General features: G+C 38.8%; 1 protein-coding gene across 8 annotated transcripts in view; it reads right to left on the reverse strand.

The window, feature by feature from the left end:
- TNIK (TRAF2 and NCK interacting kinase) overlaps positions 1–18,914 on the reverse strand; it is a 405,908-nt gene that overhangs the window by 29,633 nt on the left and 357,361 nt on the right. For all 8 annotated transcript variants that reach the window (XM_086674716.1, XM_086674709.1, XM_086674712.1 and 5 more), the window contains 2 exons: positions 14,248–14,432; positions 1,638–1,767 (listed from right to left, as the gene is read on the reverse strand). In XM_086674716.1, coding sequence (XP_086530842.1) covers positions 1,638–1,767; positions 14,248–14,432 — 315 coding nt within the window. The remainder of the gene's footprint in view (positions 1–1,637; positions 1,768–14,247; positions 14,433–18,914) is intronic.

Here is an 18,914-nt window from a genome sequence, read left to right on the forward strand (position 1 = left end):
ACAGTTGACCCTTGAACACATAGGGGTTAGGGGCATGGTCCCCCAGTGCAGTTGAAAATCTGAGTAGAACTTCTTACTCCCCAAAAGCTTAACTACTAATAGCCCACTGTTGACTGGAAGCCTTATCAATACCATAAACAGTCGATTCACACATATTTTGTATATGTATTATACACTATGTTTTTATAATAAAGTAAGCTAGAGAAAAGAAAATGTTATTAAGAAAATCATAAGGAGGAGAAAATAGATTTATAGTATTGGACTGTGTTGAAAAAAACCCACATATAAGTGGATTCACACAGTTCACATTCGTGTTGTTTGGGTCATCTTATGAGTCATACGCTATTATTTACAAAATTTTATAGAGGATAACACAGACCCAGGGGGGGACATCAAGTAATTCTTGCCCAATGTTACCAGCTATTGTTTTCCTTCCAAGCAGAGACTTGTCAAATTTACATGGTGATGATGAAGTGTGAAAGAAGAGAAGACAAATTCTGATTTGTCAAGGCCTTTCTGGCTGGCACAGATGCAGTGAGGAAGTGCATGTGAAGCGAGCACATGCCTCCCACTCAAATGAAGTGATGTTCCTCGAGTTTAAACACACAAAATCAGGAGTACCTGGGTGGCTCAGTCGGTTAAGGGTCTGACTTGGTTTCGGCTCAGGCCATGATCTCATGGTTTGTGAGTCTGAGCCCTACGTCGGGCTCCACGCTGAATGTGGAGCTTGCCTGGGATTCTCTCTCTCCCCCTCTCTGCCCCTCCCCCACTCGCTTTCTCTGTCTCTCTCTCGAAATAAGTAAATGAGCTTAAAAAAATAAAAATACAGACAAAAAACCAAAATCACCCAAAGCAATAGGTACGTTTTTTTTTGTTTTTTTTTTTAATTTTTTTTTCCAACGTTTATTTATTTTTGGGACAGAGAGAGACAGAGCATGAACGGGGGAGGGGCAGAGAGAGAGGGAGACACAGAATCGGAAACAGGCTCCAGGCTCTGAGCCATCAGCCCAGAGCCTGACGCGGGGCTCGAACTCACGGACCGCGAGATCGTGACCTGGCTGAAGTCGGACGCTTAACCGACTGCGCCACCCAGGCGCCCCAATAGGTACGTTTTTAAGTAGATCTGCATATTTCTTTTTTTTTTTTTTAAATAAAAATAGCTCAATAGCCTTTTAATGTTGGTTTAATCAGATAAGATGATATCACCGTTTCTTGGAACTTCTAACCATTTTCTATACATACAATCCACAAGGATAAAGCCATGGGGAAAAGAGGCATAACAAGGCCTCAGATGCTACTGAGTGAGGCCATGCATTCCCGTTTCGCTGCCGTAGGAAACATCTGGGTATGCCAGTTTTATATCCTCAAGCTCAAATTCTATTCTCTGATTTGCATAGCTCCTACTGAAGAATTCGGACTAATGTAATTAAGTCACACTGCGGAAGCTTAGAAGGATACAGGAAAGAAGGCGGTGGACAACTGAAATCACTCAGCCATTTAGAAGCGCGTGTTTCTTCTGGCTGCCCACCCCCATTCACTATGCTGAAAATACACGCTGCCAGCATTCTCTGCGAAAGCTCTGATATAAATACCACTTAAGGAAGCACTTCCTCTTCACAGTTTTTATACCAACTTACCTCTCTTATCATCAAGGTTCCTTCTCTTGAAATACTGCTGCCGAAAGTGTCTGCGTGAGAAGTCTCCAGCCCGTGCGTGCCGACCATTCCCACATTGTACTGCTCGGTGCTCCCGGGGGCTCCTGTTGGTCTGAGATGGGAAGGAATGGTATTAACAGCAATGTGTGCTTAGGGAATGCCTGTTTCCTGTTTATGTTAATTTTTCAAATTGGGGTAAAATATATGCAACTTAAAATTCACCCATTTTAACCATTTCTAAGGGTACATACAGTCAGTGGCCTTAAGTACGTTGTATTTAATTTTTAATGTGGTGCTGATGCCTGAACAGGTGTCCTGCTTCTGCAGCATCCTCTCTCAACCTATTCTTCATGCAGCAGTCCTAGAGAGCAAGCTTCAGACTGTCCAATGAAAAAAACACTGCCGTCGATGTCAGAGCCCCTCGCAGGCTCTGCAAGGCCTCCAAGCCTCCTCTACTCCTTCTCTGACCAGCAGGCACCCTGACCTGCGCTTTGCTCATGCTGTTGCCTCTGCTGGAAAACTCTCTCCCACTCTGGCTCTTGGCTGGTTGCCTCTCTTAAGTAGCAATATTTCATCTTAAGTGATACTTTCCTTGAGATGCCTTCTCTTACCACCTAGGTTTTATCTCACCAACCCCTCTTTTTTCTTTCTCTTCATCCTTTGTCTTATTGGTTCTTATCACAATTTATGATTCTTTCTCTTTTTGAGTCTCTTGGAACTTTCTCCGCCTGTCTCATTAGAACATATGCTTATGAGGGCAGTCTTGTCTCTGTTCATTACTGTATACCTAGCATAGAGCTGGGCACAGAGTAGGAGTGCAACATACATTCATTTGATAAATGGGTTTTACACTATTTATGGAGAAGAAATATCAATTAAGGGCATTCTGGCTTACTAGGACATCCATTAGGCAGGCTGTTTAAAAATATGCAGCACTTTTTAAAACCTCTGTAATTACTCCACACTGTGGTATATCTATTTTTAGTTTGTTTCTTGTTCTTGTGTTTAATATCTAACGGAGAAGGTAACAGGACCTTCACATACACCCCGAGAGCAGAGACTCACGTTTTCTATGTGCCCCGTAACACAGACCACAACATCAAGGGAAAACGTCAGGTTTTCCTGACACCAGGTAGGTGATGTGATTTGTCTACAGGATTTTAGTTTCCATGCGATCCTCATTGATACCCTGTATCAGCAGCTGCCTCTTTTTTAAAGTGGGTTTATCAAAAATAAAAAAGGTATCAAGGCTTCTCTCATGAAATATATTAATTGTATCTTTTACTATTTTTTTTCCCTCTTAACTGTTTCTTATGTATTTGAAAAAGATATTTCTGGTCTCTTGGATCCTATCAAAGTCCAAGTACTTGATGAAATACTCAATTCAAGAAAGAAGAAACATGACAGACTTATGACATCTCTGGGACAGAGAAAGCATATATTAAGGATCCAAACAAAGAGGTGATAAAATGGGAAAGGGAGTCCAGACCAAAGAAAAGTGCATAGCAAGATGCTTACTTCAAAACTACTAAACTGGAACAGTGGATTGAATGAATCTAAAGATGAGTTAGAACTGATGTATTTGGGAAGAAAAAGAAGCAATATTTCATTCTCAGAAAGGAGCCATTTATAGCGATCCAGAGACATGGAATAAGAAACTGCTGCAATGAATGCCTGACATATTGCTAGACTGGCAAATCAGAATAGTTCTCAAAACTATGATATCTTCACTCATTTATTTGAAATTTTATTTTACCTTGTGTGTGTGTGTGTGTATGTGGCATATATATGGAATGTAAGGCAGCTAAATATATATATTTATATATTATATATATTTATATATAATAATATTTATATATTATATATTATTATATATAATATATTATATATTTATATATTATATATTTATATATTACATATATAATACATATAATATATTATATTATATATTTATATATTTTATATATATTTATATATGTATATGTACGTGTGTGTGTGTGTGTGTATATATATATATATATACACACACACACACATATATATATGTATATATATTTAGCTGACTTACATTCTTGTTTGGGACAAGACGGTGTGATACAAATAAGTCCATAAATGGAGCATTTATCAAAAGCTAAAGCCTTCTGGGAAGGGAGGCACTTTCCTTCTTTGTCACTCAGACATCCTTGGCCACTGTCAGAAGTGTAGGTACACCGATGGTGACCACCGCCAGGCTGACACTGTCCAACTGAGTTTCCTTTCACCATTAAAGTTCATGGGAGTGAGAAGATCAAAGATATTTCGGCCCCACTTATTTTTTTCACCCTGATGATGTTTGATTCCCCCCAGTTTCATCAGAAACATGTCAATATGAGTGAAATTTTCATAAGAAAGGTATTTTCTAGAGCTAATTCCATTAAGACAGTTCCTTGATTAATTTCCCATATATCTCAGCTAAAACCTTCCTCAATTTATTTATTTTCAGTATTGTTTTACTAAAATTATCATCATAGGTTCCAATTCTTCCCTATGTAAATTTTATGACAAAGATTTAATCAGCCAATCAAGATGTTTATCCCTGTCATCTTTCAAAGGCTTCTGTGGTCACTACTTCTACCAAGTCCAATTTGTTTGTATTAGTTTTAAAGGTGTAAATTGTATTAAGAAGGTTTGGTTCATCTGCCAAGTTTTAGTCAGTAGCAAGTTTTACAGTGTAGAGTGTTAGCCACTTCAGTTTTACCTCCTGCATATTTTTAGTGAGATTATCTTTTTTCTGGGTTAATTTTTATACTTAAATTTTTATGAATCAGAACTGCTTCATCTCTGATAAACTTTTATGGTGAACAGTTCAGGCTGTTTTGAGTTTTTAAAAATATTACTTCTACTAGTAATATTCCTTATATTGAATAAAAGATAATAATCTGTATTTCTCCCTTGGCCAGTTTTATCTAGAATGGTGAGCAATTTCTCTTAGTAAGATTAAGGTTGTCTAAGGATTGGTCTGTTATATTCTGAATCTTTTGTACATTCTGGATACCTTGTTTTAATTGACCACACCATTAATTTTTCTGTTATCAATAGCGGCTTTTGATTATGGAAAATTCCTACAAACTTCTGCATGTTCTGAATGACTTTTCTACGGAATTCTTTTTTTTTTTTTTTAATTTTTGAGTTTATTTATTTAAGTAATCTCTACACCCAGTGTAGGGCTTGAGCTCACAACCTTGAGATCAAGGGTTGCATGCTATTGCAACTGAGCCAGCCAGATGCCCCAGAATTCTTAAAAAAAAATTTTTTTTTCAACGTTTATTTATTTTTGGGACAGAGAGAGACAAAGCATGAACGGGGGAGGGGCAGAGAGAGAGAGGGAGACACAGAATCGGAAACAGGCTCCAGGCTCCGAGCCATCAGCCCAGAGCCTGACGCGGGGCTCGAACTCACGGACCGTGAGATCGTGACCTGGCTGAAGTCGGACGCTTAACCGACTGCGCCACCCAGGCGCCCCCCAGAATTCTTTTTAAAAGGCATAGTGACCGCAGCAATTTCTTACTTGACACATCTCTAAAGGCAAGGGAATTAAAAGCAGAAATGAACTATTGGGACCTCATCAAGATAAAAAGCTTCTGCACTGCAAAGGAAACAATCAACAAAACTAAAAGGCAACCGATGGAATGGGAAAAGATATTTGCAAATGACATATCGGACAAAGGGCTAGTATCCAAAATCTATAGAGAACTCACCAAACTCCACACCTGAAAAACAAATAATCCAGTGAAGAAATGATCAGAAGACATGAATAGACACTTCTCTAAAGAAGACATACAGATGGCCAACAGGCACATGAAAAGATGCTCAATGTTGCTCCTCATCAGGGAAATAAAATCAAAACCACACTCAGATATCACCTCACGCCAGTCAGAGTGGCTAAAATGAACAAATCAGGAGACTATAGATGCTGGCGAGGATGTGGAGAAATGGGAACCCTCTTGCACTGTTGGGGGGAATGTAAACTGGTTCAGCCGCTCTGGAAAACAGTGTGGAGGTTCCACAAAAAATTAAAAACAGATCTACCCTATGACCCAGCAATAGCACTGCTAGGAATTTACCCAAAGGATATAGGAGTGCTGAGGCATAGGGGCACTTGTACGCTGATGTTTATAGCAGCGCTTTCAACAATAGGCAAATTATGGAAAGAGCCTAAATGTCCATCCTGATGAATGGATAAAGAAATTGTGGTTTATATACACAATGGAATACTACTTGGCAATGAGAAAGAATGAAATATGGCCTTTTGTAGCAATGTGGATGGAACTGGAAAGTGTTATGCTAAGTGAAATAAGCCATACAGAGAAAGACAGATACCATATGTTTTCACTCTTATGTAGATCCTGAGAAACTTTCAGATTTCTCAGGGGGAGAAATCTCTCATGGGGGAGAAATCTCTCATGGGGGAGGGGAAGGGGAAAAAAAAGTTACAGAGAGGGAAGGAGGGAAACCATAAGAGACTCTTAAAAACTGAGAATAGGGGCGCCTGGGTGGCGCAGTCGGTTAAGCGTCCGACTTTAGCCAGGTCACGATCTCGCGGTCCGGGAGTTCGAGCCCCGCGTCGGGCTCTGGGCTGATGGCTCAGAGCCTGGAGCCTGTTTCCGATTCTGTGTCTCCCTCTCTCTCTGCCCCTCCCCCGTTCATGCTCTGTCTCTCTCTGTCCCAAAAATAAATAAACGTTGAAAAAAAATTAAAAAAAAAAAAACAAAAAAACTGAGAATAAACTGAGGGTTGATGGGGGGTGGGAGGGAGGGGAAAGTGGGTGATGGGCATTGAGGAGGGCATCTATTGGGATGAGCACTGGTTATTGTATGGAAGCCAATTTGATAATAAATTTCATATTAAAAAATGATCCATAGCATAGGAGGAAATAAAAATGGATTATAGAGTAAAAAAAAAAAAAACAAAATAATAAAAACCAAAAAACAAAACAAAACAAAAAAGGCATAGTGAGTGCCTTCCTCCACATACTACAACTCTTCAAACTGTTGCTCTCTATACTTGACTTCAAGCATCTCAAGGAAACTCAAGTCATTTCTTAGCTCTCAAGTACAATGATTGCTCTTTGATACTTTGAGCGTTTGGCCTCTGGTCTGTCTACTATGACTGACCCTCCAGTCCATCCTTCTCTGCTCCCCTGACCATGTCACTCTTCTGCTTTCAATTTATAAGAGTTCCCAATTAACCATAAGATAAACCTGTGGCTTACAAGCCTTCCTGTATCTGGTCCTTGTGTATTTCTCTAGCCTCATGGTTTCAACGAAACCTACCTTCTATTTCTAACTCTAACAACATATGATTTCTAGCAGTTTCCTGCACACATCATGCTACCAACACCCTTGGGCAACTTTAGTCTATCTTCTGTCCATGAATGGTTCCCTTACATTCCCTGCCTCCCTCTAGGTATTCCATCCTTTACACTGCAGTTCAGGCACTCTCAAACCCCACCTCAGCCCCACTGGGATGGTTCAGTAGGTGGCTCTCCATTCTGCTTCCACAGTATACCCTGTTCACTTCTAACCATGCACTCAATGCAGGGTCCTGCAGTTATCATATCTCAGTAATGTTGGTATCTTCAGTGCCAAGCACTGTGCCTGGCATGCAGGTGAGATCCAGTGAATGTTTTATAAGTCCACAAAGGCTTTGTTTAATAACCCCAGTAAACATTTCATTCAAGTTTATTATCCAAATATACCTCTTTTGTGAAGTGATGAACAGTCAGCTATGAGAAGAATTATTACCATGCTTAAATTGTCCTGAATACCTAATGTTGAATTTTGTCTTTTTAAAATTGACAAAATAACTTTAGCATTGGGTTCACTTTATATACAGAATGTGCCAGAAACAATTTTATTATAATTGCTATTAGAGGAAAATGAAAAAATTTGTTCAGCTATGTCACAGAACTTTATAGCATGAAGAGTGAACTTTGATGTATGCAAATTAAAAAAAATCATTTAGGAGGTTGGAGGATCTAAGGAAAGAATGTAGACTGTGAAGAGAGAGAGAGAGAGAGAGAGAGAGAGAGAGAGAGAGAGAGAGATACAGAGCATGGGCAGGGGAGGAGCAGAGAGTGAGACACAGAATCCAAAGCAGGTTCCATGCTCCGAGCTGTCACCAGAAAGCCTGATGCGGGCTGAAACCTACAAACTGTGAAATCATGACCTGAGCTGAAGTTGGTGGCTTACTGAGCCACCCAGGTGCCCCACAAATGTATTTTAAAAACGTGAGTGGGAGATGGAAAAAGGTTGACCCAAGTAACTCTGGAAATAAATGGAGTCCCCTAAGATTAAAGGTAAAAGAAGCAGCTTGTAAGCACCGTACTTTGACTGATAAAGTTGTTTCCCATAGGTATACTGGTTAACCATTCTGATCCTGCTCTACATGTGTACTGGAAATGAACAACTAAGCAAGAATTGGCAGATTGTGACAGCCAGGTTTCCCGCTGTTGGAGTGGAAATTGACAGGTAAGGAAGAAGGGGCTAGAAGGATCCATGTGGTAATGAATCAGAGTTGGAGATATCAGGATAAACTTTTATTTAATGTAGACACAGATGGATATATATAGAAATATTTGTAGATATGTGCACATAATGGGTTAATATACACAATATATATTTCCTTGCTCTGTCAGTTGAGAGGGCCTAAAAGAACTGACTCACTAGTAGCAATGAGCACACCTAGTGCCCAAATCTTGGTTCTAGTATCAGTTTTTAATAAAGGGAATCAAGGCTTCTAGGAGGAACGGGTGATTCCAGGACTAGAACAGGAAATACATGAGGTAAGCCTGGAACATCTTGTAGTGTCAGAAAGTAAAGAAGTGCTTGGTGGGGGGTAGGTCAGCCACAGGCGTACAGGAGCCAATGGAAAGAGCTTCCAATGGTTGAAGGTGGAACAATTTAAGCAGCAAAATGAAATAGTGGATTATAATCCGAAGTACTAAATAAATATCCATGAACCTATACCGATACAAATAAATGACCGAATAAATCAATAAATGGAGAAGAGATAAATTCCTGCAGAATAATTTCAAATAAATTATGTAAATACTCTACCCTAAAGGAACATAACTCCCTACTCCTTAAGTGCAGGCTGTGTGCACTGGCTTCCTTCCAAAGAGTACAGGATGGAAGGGGGGGATTACATTACAGTAGAGAAACCTGACAAGCATTACCTCAGCCAGATGATCAAGGTCAGTGTCAACAGTCTTAAGTCACACTGGTAGTACATACCCTTGATATGAAGTGATAAAAGTCACATGTGACCTCTGTGATCTTTCTCCTCCAAATCCATGACCTTGGTCTAATCATGACAAGAACATCAGATAAATTCCAGTAGACAGGAATTCTATGATATTCCTAATCAGTATTCCTCAAAACTGCCAACTTCATTAAAAAGAAGGTAAGTCTGAGACACTGTCACAGACAACAGAAGCCTAAGCAGATATGGTAATGAAATAACTAAATGTAACAAGATGGGATCTTGATACTGAAAAAGGACTTTAGGTAAGTAAAAACTAAGGAAATCTGAATAAACTTACTAAAATGTATCAATACTGGTTTATTAAGTGTAACATATATGCATACTAATGCATAATGCTTATAATAGGGATAACCGTGTTCAGGGGGTAGGAGTAATATGGGAACTTTGTACCATCTAAACTTTTTTGTGAATTTAAAACTGTTCTAAAAAAATAAAGTTATTAATAGTAAAAAAATGAAAAAAAAGCAATGATTTAAAGAAAAAACACTAAGGCAAAAACAGCTAAAACATTTTATAGTTAAGGTAATCCTTTGTTCTAAAAATTATTTCCGAGGCACAGTCTGGGTGGGAACAATGAGTTGTCCAAATTCCTATAAAGACTATAACAAAACAAAACAAAACAAAACACTTCTACTGATTAGAAGGTAAACTATAGGAAACTTATAGTGATTAGGCCACAGTTTTAGAACAATAATTTTCTCTAATTGGATTTGTCAAAGTGTTCCTGCAGGTACTGATTTAATTCAATTCAATACACATTTATCGAACATCTGCTATATGAACATCTGCTATATGAAAGGCTCTTGGTTTGGCATTGGGTGGTGGCTATAAAAGTTGAGGAAGACATGGCTCCTGAAACTAAAGAGATTAGCATCCAGAAGAGCTTAAAAACGTAACATGAATCCTCAAAAACAAGGCAGGATGTAAATGGGAATGCAAACTAGAGGGAGAGAGAGGTCACTCCAAGAAAAGGCACAGCACTGGAAAAGTGCAAGGCATTTATTTGCAAGAATTGATAGGTTAGTTCTGCTGGAGCATATGTTGAGGGAATCATGAGCCGCAGGGATGAAGAGGGTCATAGGGCACTAGGATACAGCATGACCAGAGCCACGCTTCTGCAACACTAATAAGACCAGAGCTTGAAAAATGGATGGAAAGGCAGAGAGGACCACAGGCGAGGAAGGGGAGCATTACAACAGCCTGGCAGGGCAATGGGGTCAGAAGCTCGGCTTTCCAGTGAAAACAGAATGAAGAAAACACACGGCATGTGGCTTTCATTGTCCAGACTGCATTTTACAAGACTGTACACAGCTCAGGGACTATTCTAGCAGCAGGTAGTCATAACGGTTAAGACTGCCTCACATGTACTGTTCTGAAGCAGGTGCACGTACTTGAGGGAAGGTGCTGATACAAAAGGGTGTTTTTTCAGCTTGCTCGAGCTGATGCAAATTCACTTAACATACCTTTCCTTCCCTTCTTCCTGTTCTATACAGCTCTTATTTTTTCCTGACTATAAAAATAGTACATGCTCATCATAAAACTGGGGGTCTACATAAAATAAAACCCACTCACAATTGTATAATCCTGTGATAATCACTTTTATAATTTTAGTCTATTTCCCTCCACCCATTACTTTTCTATGCATGAGGCATCGGGAAATAGTGCAGTTGGTTAGTTAGAGAAATAATCTTAATTATGTGCACTCTTAATAGGTGCGATCTTCTACTATAAATATGAAACCAGCACTGTACATAGAAAACAGTTGTTGTTTTGAACACTAGGATCTACAGCTGCTTGTCTGAATGGCTGGACTCCATTTCTGAGAAGCTCTTTTGTATACATTTCATGGCAGTGAACTGTGTTGCAATCCCAGATATATAGGTGTATATATATGGCTCTAAAAATATATAGCACAGAATGTAAAGGCTTATCTTAACAAGATAAATCTTAACAGAAAATAAAACTTACAAGAATGTACATAAGAAGTATTCTAACTCTGAAATACCCTATTCCAAAAGACACAATTGTTTTATAATGAAAATTTTTAATAGTGTGAAGTATACAACTATCATGCTATAGCACAACAGACTGCTTATATTTTATATTCACGAAAATGCATATATTTACCAAACTGGAATAAACACATATAGACACACCCACACACGTATATCCTGCCTTGTCTCTGATTGTAGCTCATATACAAATAAATATTTTTAAATGTTCTTCTTTGAATGTGCACTTCAATCTGTCTAAAATTTACCAATTCTTCAAGAGCCATGCCAACTTTTGTCTCCATTATAAACATTCAATGATAGCCTATTTATTATTTCTTGATGATAGCAATAGATCCTCTGAATTGCTTTACCAGTGTCTAGCCTGTTCTTTTTACAAATCATTTTGCTGAAATGATTTCTCTCAAACATAGCACTGATCATATCATTTCCCAGCTCAAGAGGCCTTCTTACCAGTTCCCAATGGCCACATGGTGAAGCACATACTTGTTGGTCTGGTTTCACTAGTCCAGACCACCCCCCAACCCTGCCCAGCACACCCTAAATTCCTACCAGAGTCAACCTTCTATGCCTTTACTTCAATTTCCTCCTGCCTGCGATTCCCATATTACCCCATGTTCTCTTCTGTCTTGACAACAGTTATTTGTGAACATGTCTTTCTTCTGGATTGGGCTATAAACTCTATGAAGCCAGGACTTGCAATTTCAGTTCAGTGCAACTGAATATAAATCAAAGCCAGTGAAGACCACCTCTATTCCAGACATCGTGCAAGGTGTTAAGAGTAGAGAGATGAATGAGACACAATCTTCACCCTCAGGGATCTCACAACCCAGAGAGGGAGACCATGTAATAAATAGCCTGTTTCAAGCACTACCCGAAACTGCAGGGATACACTCAAGATCCAGCGGCCACACAGCGGAAGATACAGGCTCTATCTGTGCAGGCTGGGCTGCGAGTAGGTGATTTCAAAGGGACAGGAGAGTGCCAGACAGCAGAGAGGAAGTGCATCATGGCCTATTCAAGCAATTCTAGAAAGGTGGGTATTTCTGCAGTGAGGGAAGAAATGGATGTGCCATTAGTGGTAGCAGGTTGAACACTGTCAATAGCCTTGCAAAATATGACAGGGCTTAAAAACCAAACGTGACTGAACATCTCCTCCAAGGCTGTCTTTGGTCATTCTTCCAAATATTTATATTAATCTGAAGTTTCCATATATAATTTTGTTTCTCTCCAACTAGCCTACAAACTTTTAGAAGGCAGAATTTGCATCTGCACTTGCTGAATGTTTCAAAGCCCTCAGTAGGGTGTGTAACACAGAGTGGAAATTTTATCAATATTTTAAATACATAATCCACCCTCATCCTGGTTGTTGTAAGCTCAGTGTTTAAAGAGAATTCAAAACATCTGTTAGAAGAATTAACCAATGCTGAGTCAAGACAAAAACTGAAAGGACCAGCATATTTTTCAAAAATGTTTTAGAATAGTGATTTCGCCTCTAGAACAATTTTATTTGCTGTTAAAAAAGCAATTTAATGCAATTTGTTGCAAATGTCATATTTTAGCATATTTATGGTTGTCAATAACTGTGTAATCAACAGTAACCCAACAAGTACAAATTTTCAGCTGTGATAATTGGATTTGCCTCTCAGAATTGCTTGTATATAATGATTGTTAATCAATGGATGACGTTCCCTACAGACTGGCCAGCCCTGTCTCTCCAATCTCTGCTGGACAGGACAGTAACCGGTGGCCCGAAATGGCATCTTATCTACAGGGAGCGAGTGTGGTGTGATGGCCAATACTAGTAGGTGGGCTAAAGAAATGGAGGTGAATGAAGAGTGAAGTTGGAATAATCAGCGTCCCACTCTGTTAGATTTATACCAAGTCAGAGTGACAGCACCTTGTGTTTATTCGGGGGAGAAAGCAAGAAATGTATGTGAGTGTGACTGCATGAATCCGTTTGCTTAAACTGGAGAAGCAACAGGGCAAGAGGAATTCTCTCATAGGACCCTATCCAATGAGAAAAAGAAAAGTGAGCCTTTCCTTCACTTAACCAAAGAAAAGACGTAAAGGCTATTAATAATAAGGGAGATATAGGTAGGCATGCATACAGGTATAAATAGCCAAAAGAAGACTGCAAAGAAATGGACAGATGTATGTGGCAAAGTCACAGGCCACAGAGTAAAGGATCACATGAGAGAGACAGCGAAGAAGAAGAAAATCACTACAGGGATATATTTAAATCAGACACTCAGAAGGTTCTCTGCAGGATTATTTGACCCCTGATTCTTTTGCTGGGATGCTAACCCACACTGCCACATACGTTTGTGTTCCTCATTCCTCCTCTTGTCGAGGTGATGGTGAGGAAGGAACACATGTCTATGCTGTTAAATTTTAACTCCTAAACGTCATTGCCCATAATTCCATGCTTTCAGTTCTTCTCATTTTTTATAATTTTTTTTTTTAATTTTTTTTTTCAACGTTTTTTATTTATTTTTGGGACAGAGAGAGACAGAGCATGAACGGGGGAGGGGCAGAGAGAGAGGGAGACAGAATCGGAAACAGGCTCCAGGCTCCGAGCCATCAGCCCAGAGCCTGACGCGGGGCTCGAACTCACGGACCGCGAGATCGTGACCTGGCTGAAGTCGGACGCTTAACCGACTGCGCCACCCAGGCGCCCCTTTTTTTATAATTTTTTAAATGTTTATTTACTTTTGAGAGAAAGAGAGAGAGAGAGAGAGAGAGAGAGAGAAGCAGAGCACGAGCAGGGTAAGGGCAGAGAGAGAGGGAGACACAGAATGGGAAGCAGACTCCAGGCTCTGAGCTGTCAGCACAGAGCCCGACGTGGGACTCAAACCCTCGAACTATGAGATCATGACCTGAGCTGAAGTCAGCCACTTAACAGACTGAGCCACCCAGGCACCCCTCCACTCTTTCAGTTCTAAGGGGGACAGGCAAGTGCCAACGGTCTGGTTGTCATCATTTTCCCTGGAGATGAAAGAACCAAGAAAGTGTCACCAAAGAGAGAGTCAGTCCAATGAACGTACCTAGATAAAGCATATGCAGGTACAAATGCCACTATGTGTTATTCTAAGTGACCGTGTCTGTGGAGAGAGGTACTCACAGAACTATGCTCTAATAAACACTCCAATCCCAAAAGTCAGTTGATCCTGCCAGAGACCCATAAATGATCCTATATTTAATTCCTATTTCTTGTCCTTTCATTTTGGAGACCTAGCCCTCCCCGGCCGACATTGGAAAATCAGCCCTCTTACATCAGTCTGGGTATGTCACTGACAGCCACTGTCCCGTCATGGGCCTCGCTCTCTCCATCTTCCTCCTCTTCATCACTACTTTCCGACTCCTCGCTAGAGGAGGAGTAATCAGTCACCTTCTTCAGCGGGCGGTTTGTTTCTTCAATCCGGAGTTCTCTTAATTCTTTGGCTAATGCCGTCAGATCCTACAAAAGAAAAGTTTGTTCAGCATGTAGGAATTGTAGATACAACAAAGTCACATCTCTCAGCAAGTCAGTGCTCCAGCTTAAGCAACAAGAAAAGAAAGCTCTATATAGAACGGTTACAAACATAGTTGCTGCATGGAACTCAGAAAACGATGTTTGTAGCACAGAGAAACTAGAAAAGAAAGATGAAATAAATTTAGACTTTGCTCAAAACCAATTGCTAGACTGAGACGGCTCAGTTCTGAATATACGCGTGTATATATGTGTGTGTGCGTTGTGTGTATACACATATATACAAACATTGGGTTCTCATTTTATTTTGGGAAGGTGAAGTCGGTCACCCTCAGAGTATATGGGAAAACACAGGGGATTAGCAATTGTTCCCCAGTATTTTGGGTCTCCTGCCCAAGCCACGGTCATGGCCTCTCCCCTCTTTGATTGCTACTGTACCAAAATCTAGCATCAGTCACAGAACAGAGCAATTCCCAAGGTTCCAGCTACTACAATGGCTCATTTGGTGGGTCATCATTCCCTGGAGAGCCGAGGCACCACATCAAATAATGGCCCACCCCAAAGCCTAGTGCCACTGAAATTTATAGCCACGGAGCTGAATTAATCAAGAGGAACAACAACAACAAAATCGAAAAGAAAAAAGAGAAAGGAAAAAAAAAAAAACCAGGGAAATTCTCTTCCAGAACGATAGGTGTTTCATTTTCTTTTGTTTAAAATTACAGTCACCTGGCAGAAACCCTTATGAGGAATACCAAAGTGCATGTGCAAACACCAAAAGAGAAGAGATCGTTTTTCAGTTTTCCATGAGTATGATGCAATCTTTAGCCTTATGGATGTGATGATGTGGTATTTAATCACCAGGCACATTGCAGGCAGTGTGCTGAATCTCTGACTACCTTTTATTTCACATGCTTTCAGAGCAATGCAGAGGGAAGCAGTTCTGCAAAAGCATGGCCGCTCTAATTTGCATGGGTTAAACTGCCCATGGCACGTAGCATGCAAATGAGGAAAAAGCAATTTGATATCAGTCTTACCATTTCTCCCTATATTAGTGACCCATGTGGGAATCAGAGCATTCAGTGAGAGACAGGGGATTAGGGAGAAAGAAACTCATTGAAAGATACTAAATCCCACAGTTTTCTTATGGCCATATTCTCTCTTTATTTCAATTCAGAAATGTATTTGTCCAATTCACCTGATGTAAGATTAGAGCAATGTAGATGATCTAAATGATCCCTGATAATCTATCCTAATTGGTCAGAAGAAAAACTGAGATAAATGTGTATCGTTAAATTATAAATATAATTTTATTTTGAGGAGATAACAAATCATCATGTTTCTTTACTGTCACCTGTATATTAGGCATTACTATGTTGGTTAAATGCTTCAGGTGTTTTACTTGGTGTAGAATTTAGGAAGGTCAAGTGAAGGTCCAGGGTCATTTCTTTCTCATTTCATAATAAAGTCAAAGGAAAGCACGACTTTTAAATTTGTTCTGAAGTCACTTGAATTGAAGCACTTGGAAAAGGGTAGTTTCTGAAAATTCAAATTGTGCATTTTCCACCCAAACATGCTTGCTGGGCTTTTACACACATGCACACACGCATGGCCTCAATCTCAGTGGATATATTTACCCCATCTGTGAAAGTGAAAATAGAATTCTATTAAAAAGACTCAAAGGTGTTTAAATATAACGTATACCATTAAAGAAGAAAATTACCACATAGACAGAATTTTATGCAAATCTACTTGTTTCTTTGGCAATGGGCCAAAACAGGAAAAGCCAATATTCAGATTTCAGCTTATACTCCTCATTTCCTCTTGACATTGCCAATGTTTACCTTTATCAATTGAGAAGAAAGTGAAGGGTAATGCAATACTTGAGCACAGTGGGAAATATAGTTTGGATATTTGTTAAAGCTATGAACAGAAAAGGTATTACAATCTTCCAAACCAGTAAAATAGTAACAAAATTTATTTTCTATTTTGTCTTCTATATTTTAGGAGCAAGTTAGGTCTCATCAAAGAATATAAGGCATTTAAAATGTTACTTATCATTAAAAAAAGCATTTTATTATAATTTAAAGAGAGAATATGGTTTAAAATAATTTATTTCTAATGTCAATAATTCTGAGTAAAATATAATAATATTAGCTATGATTTATTTAAATTTATAATACGTTTTCCCCGTGGATTCATTTTCCTTATCTTTGACATTTCATGACAAGATAAAAGAGATTTTTAAAAAGTCAAAACTATTTAGAAATATTTAGCTTGTCCAAAGCCCATTGAATTAAAGAAACTCTCATTTGTAAAAATGACCTAAATTTTTCTAAACACTGTATCTAGGAAAAGTTTAAAGTTCTGACCTGCTTTACAACTTCACTTTTAATTAGAATTTTTTTTGTTTCTTCATTATTAAAAGTTATCTTTCTTGAAACACTGGAAGCAATTGCAAATTCCTTTTAAGTTTACTTGGTAACAGCTTGGGCGGTGAGACGTATATGAGACTCCCGAGGTAACAATAATGAGTAACTCGAAGGTAATACCCCAGTCAAAGAAAATTAATCTTCCATTGCCAATAGTCTACATGCTTAGCTGCAGTTTTGTTCCTTATCCATCCACTCTGGAAAAATTTACAATAGCAAAGTTATAGAAAATAGACACAATCTAAAATTGACACCATTGGGTTCAGATCCATTTTCATACATTTTATTTTCTGACAATACCAATTTTCTCCATATAATGAGTTTTTGTGGTAATTTATTGCTTGGCTGTCTCAAGCCTGAAGCTAAAAAAAATTTCAAAAAAGAGAAAAAAAAGTGCTATTTAGTATGGAAATATTTGAGAAATGCACACCTAAAAAAGAAATACGGCAAAATGGTAAGATTTTTTTGACTATGGAGTAAATGTGAAGATAGGAGACTCTTACCCAAAGGCTTGTTTGATGTAACACTTTTTAGAATTAACTTGATCCATATTTTTTCATTAAAAAAACTCTTATTTAATCTGACAATTATGTAGACTTTACCTCAAAAGGTGCTCTTTTGGGTCTCTTTTTAGAAACAATGTAGTTTATTCAAACTTTAGTTCAATTTTTTGAATTATTAAAATAAAGGTTAAAAGTTTTTAGGCTGGTCTTTTTTTTTACATATGAAAATAATTTATCTCCTTTTTAGGAAATCTTAAGAAGTGACATTGGGGAAGTTACTTAACTCCAGCATCCTCATCTGAGAAAAAAAGCTTTTAGATCACTAGCTACTGTTCAAGTTTTGTCCTGTCTATGGGTGTGCGATGGGATTTTTCAGATTCTTACACAATAACAAAAATATAGTGCTAAAGCCAGTATTTGCTTATGTATCAATCTTCATGTCATATGTTTAACTGCTAGAGTGAAAAGAATATTTTCAATGATTGTATTAAATAATCACAGACTATATTGCACAATCTTATATCCCATTAGAAAGGAATGCTAAATTAATGGACACTCCTTGAGACTGATTTTCATGAAAAATCAAACTGTTAAATTAACAATAATAAGCAACATGTTTTCCAAGAGTTTTGAAACTTCTCATTTCAATCCTGGGTTATCTAAATGGCAAATCAGTCACAATGGAAGGAAGCCATATTGAACCCTGTGACTGAAGATGGGAGAAAAGTTTAATTCAAGGTTTCTCAGCTGTGGCACTATTGATGTTTGGGGCCAGATCCTTCTCTACTCCGGGTGGCTCTCTTGGCATGGTAGGATATATAACAGCATCTTTCTGCTCTACCCACAAGCTACCAGTAGCACTGCCCCCCACTTCCAAGTTGTGATGAACAAAACCACCCCAAACTTTGCCAAATATCTCCTAAGGGGAAAGAAGGGGATGGAAGGAAAAGGAGAGGTGGAATCGTCCCTGGGGGAGAACTACTGAGTTAGGCAGAACCAAGTAATCCTGTATTTTTAGTGGTTTGGATCAGTGATATTCAAGGCATAGGGTTAACAGAATCACCTGGAGGATATTTTCCAATCACACATGGTCCGAGATTTTGGTGTGCCACTTACATCACCTCAATTACTTATACTTCTGTTGCTATCTCTCATCTGTGTCCAGGGTATGAGAGTAAAGCAAAATAAATAAAGCAATTTTTAAAAAGCCTAAAATATCCTGGGTTAACCAGATGAAATCCATTTTCCTCACGACAACCACCTTCAAGCTGAAATCTTGTGAGATTTCCCTTGAGTTGTGCACACACACAACCCTTTTTCTGGCAGCCATAGCACCAGAATATCGCTTTCTGTCTTCAACCATGTGGGAAAAAACTGATAAAAGGTGTAATAATTGCTGTCCTTCTGACTATGATGAGGGAAAGTTCAGGGCTGTGGTACAAAGCAATGAAAAACGTTCCTCATTTTGCTCTCTTATAAATGCCGTCCACACACTGTAGACACATAGAGTCTCATTCTTTTATGAGCAGTAATCTTTT

The sequence above is a fragment of the Puma concolor genome, chromosome C2 (assembly GCF_028749965.1).
Source record: "Puma concolor isolate L17-30 chromosome C2, mPumCon1.1.hap2, whole genome shotgun sequence".
NCBI classification, from domain to species: domain Eukaryota; kingdom Metazoa; phylum Chordata; class Mammalia; order Carnivora; family Felidae; genus Puma; species Puma concolor.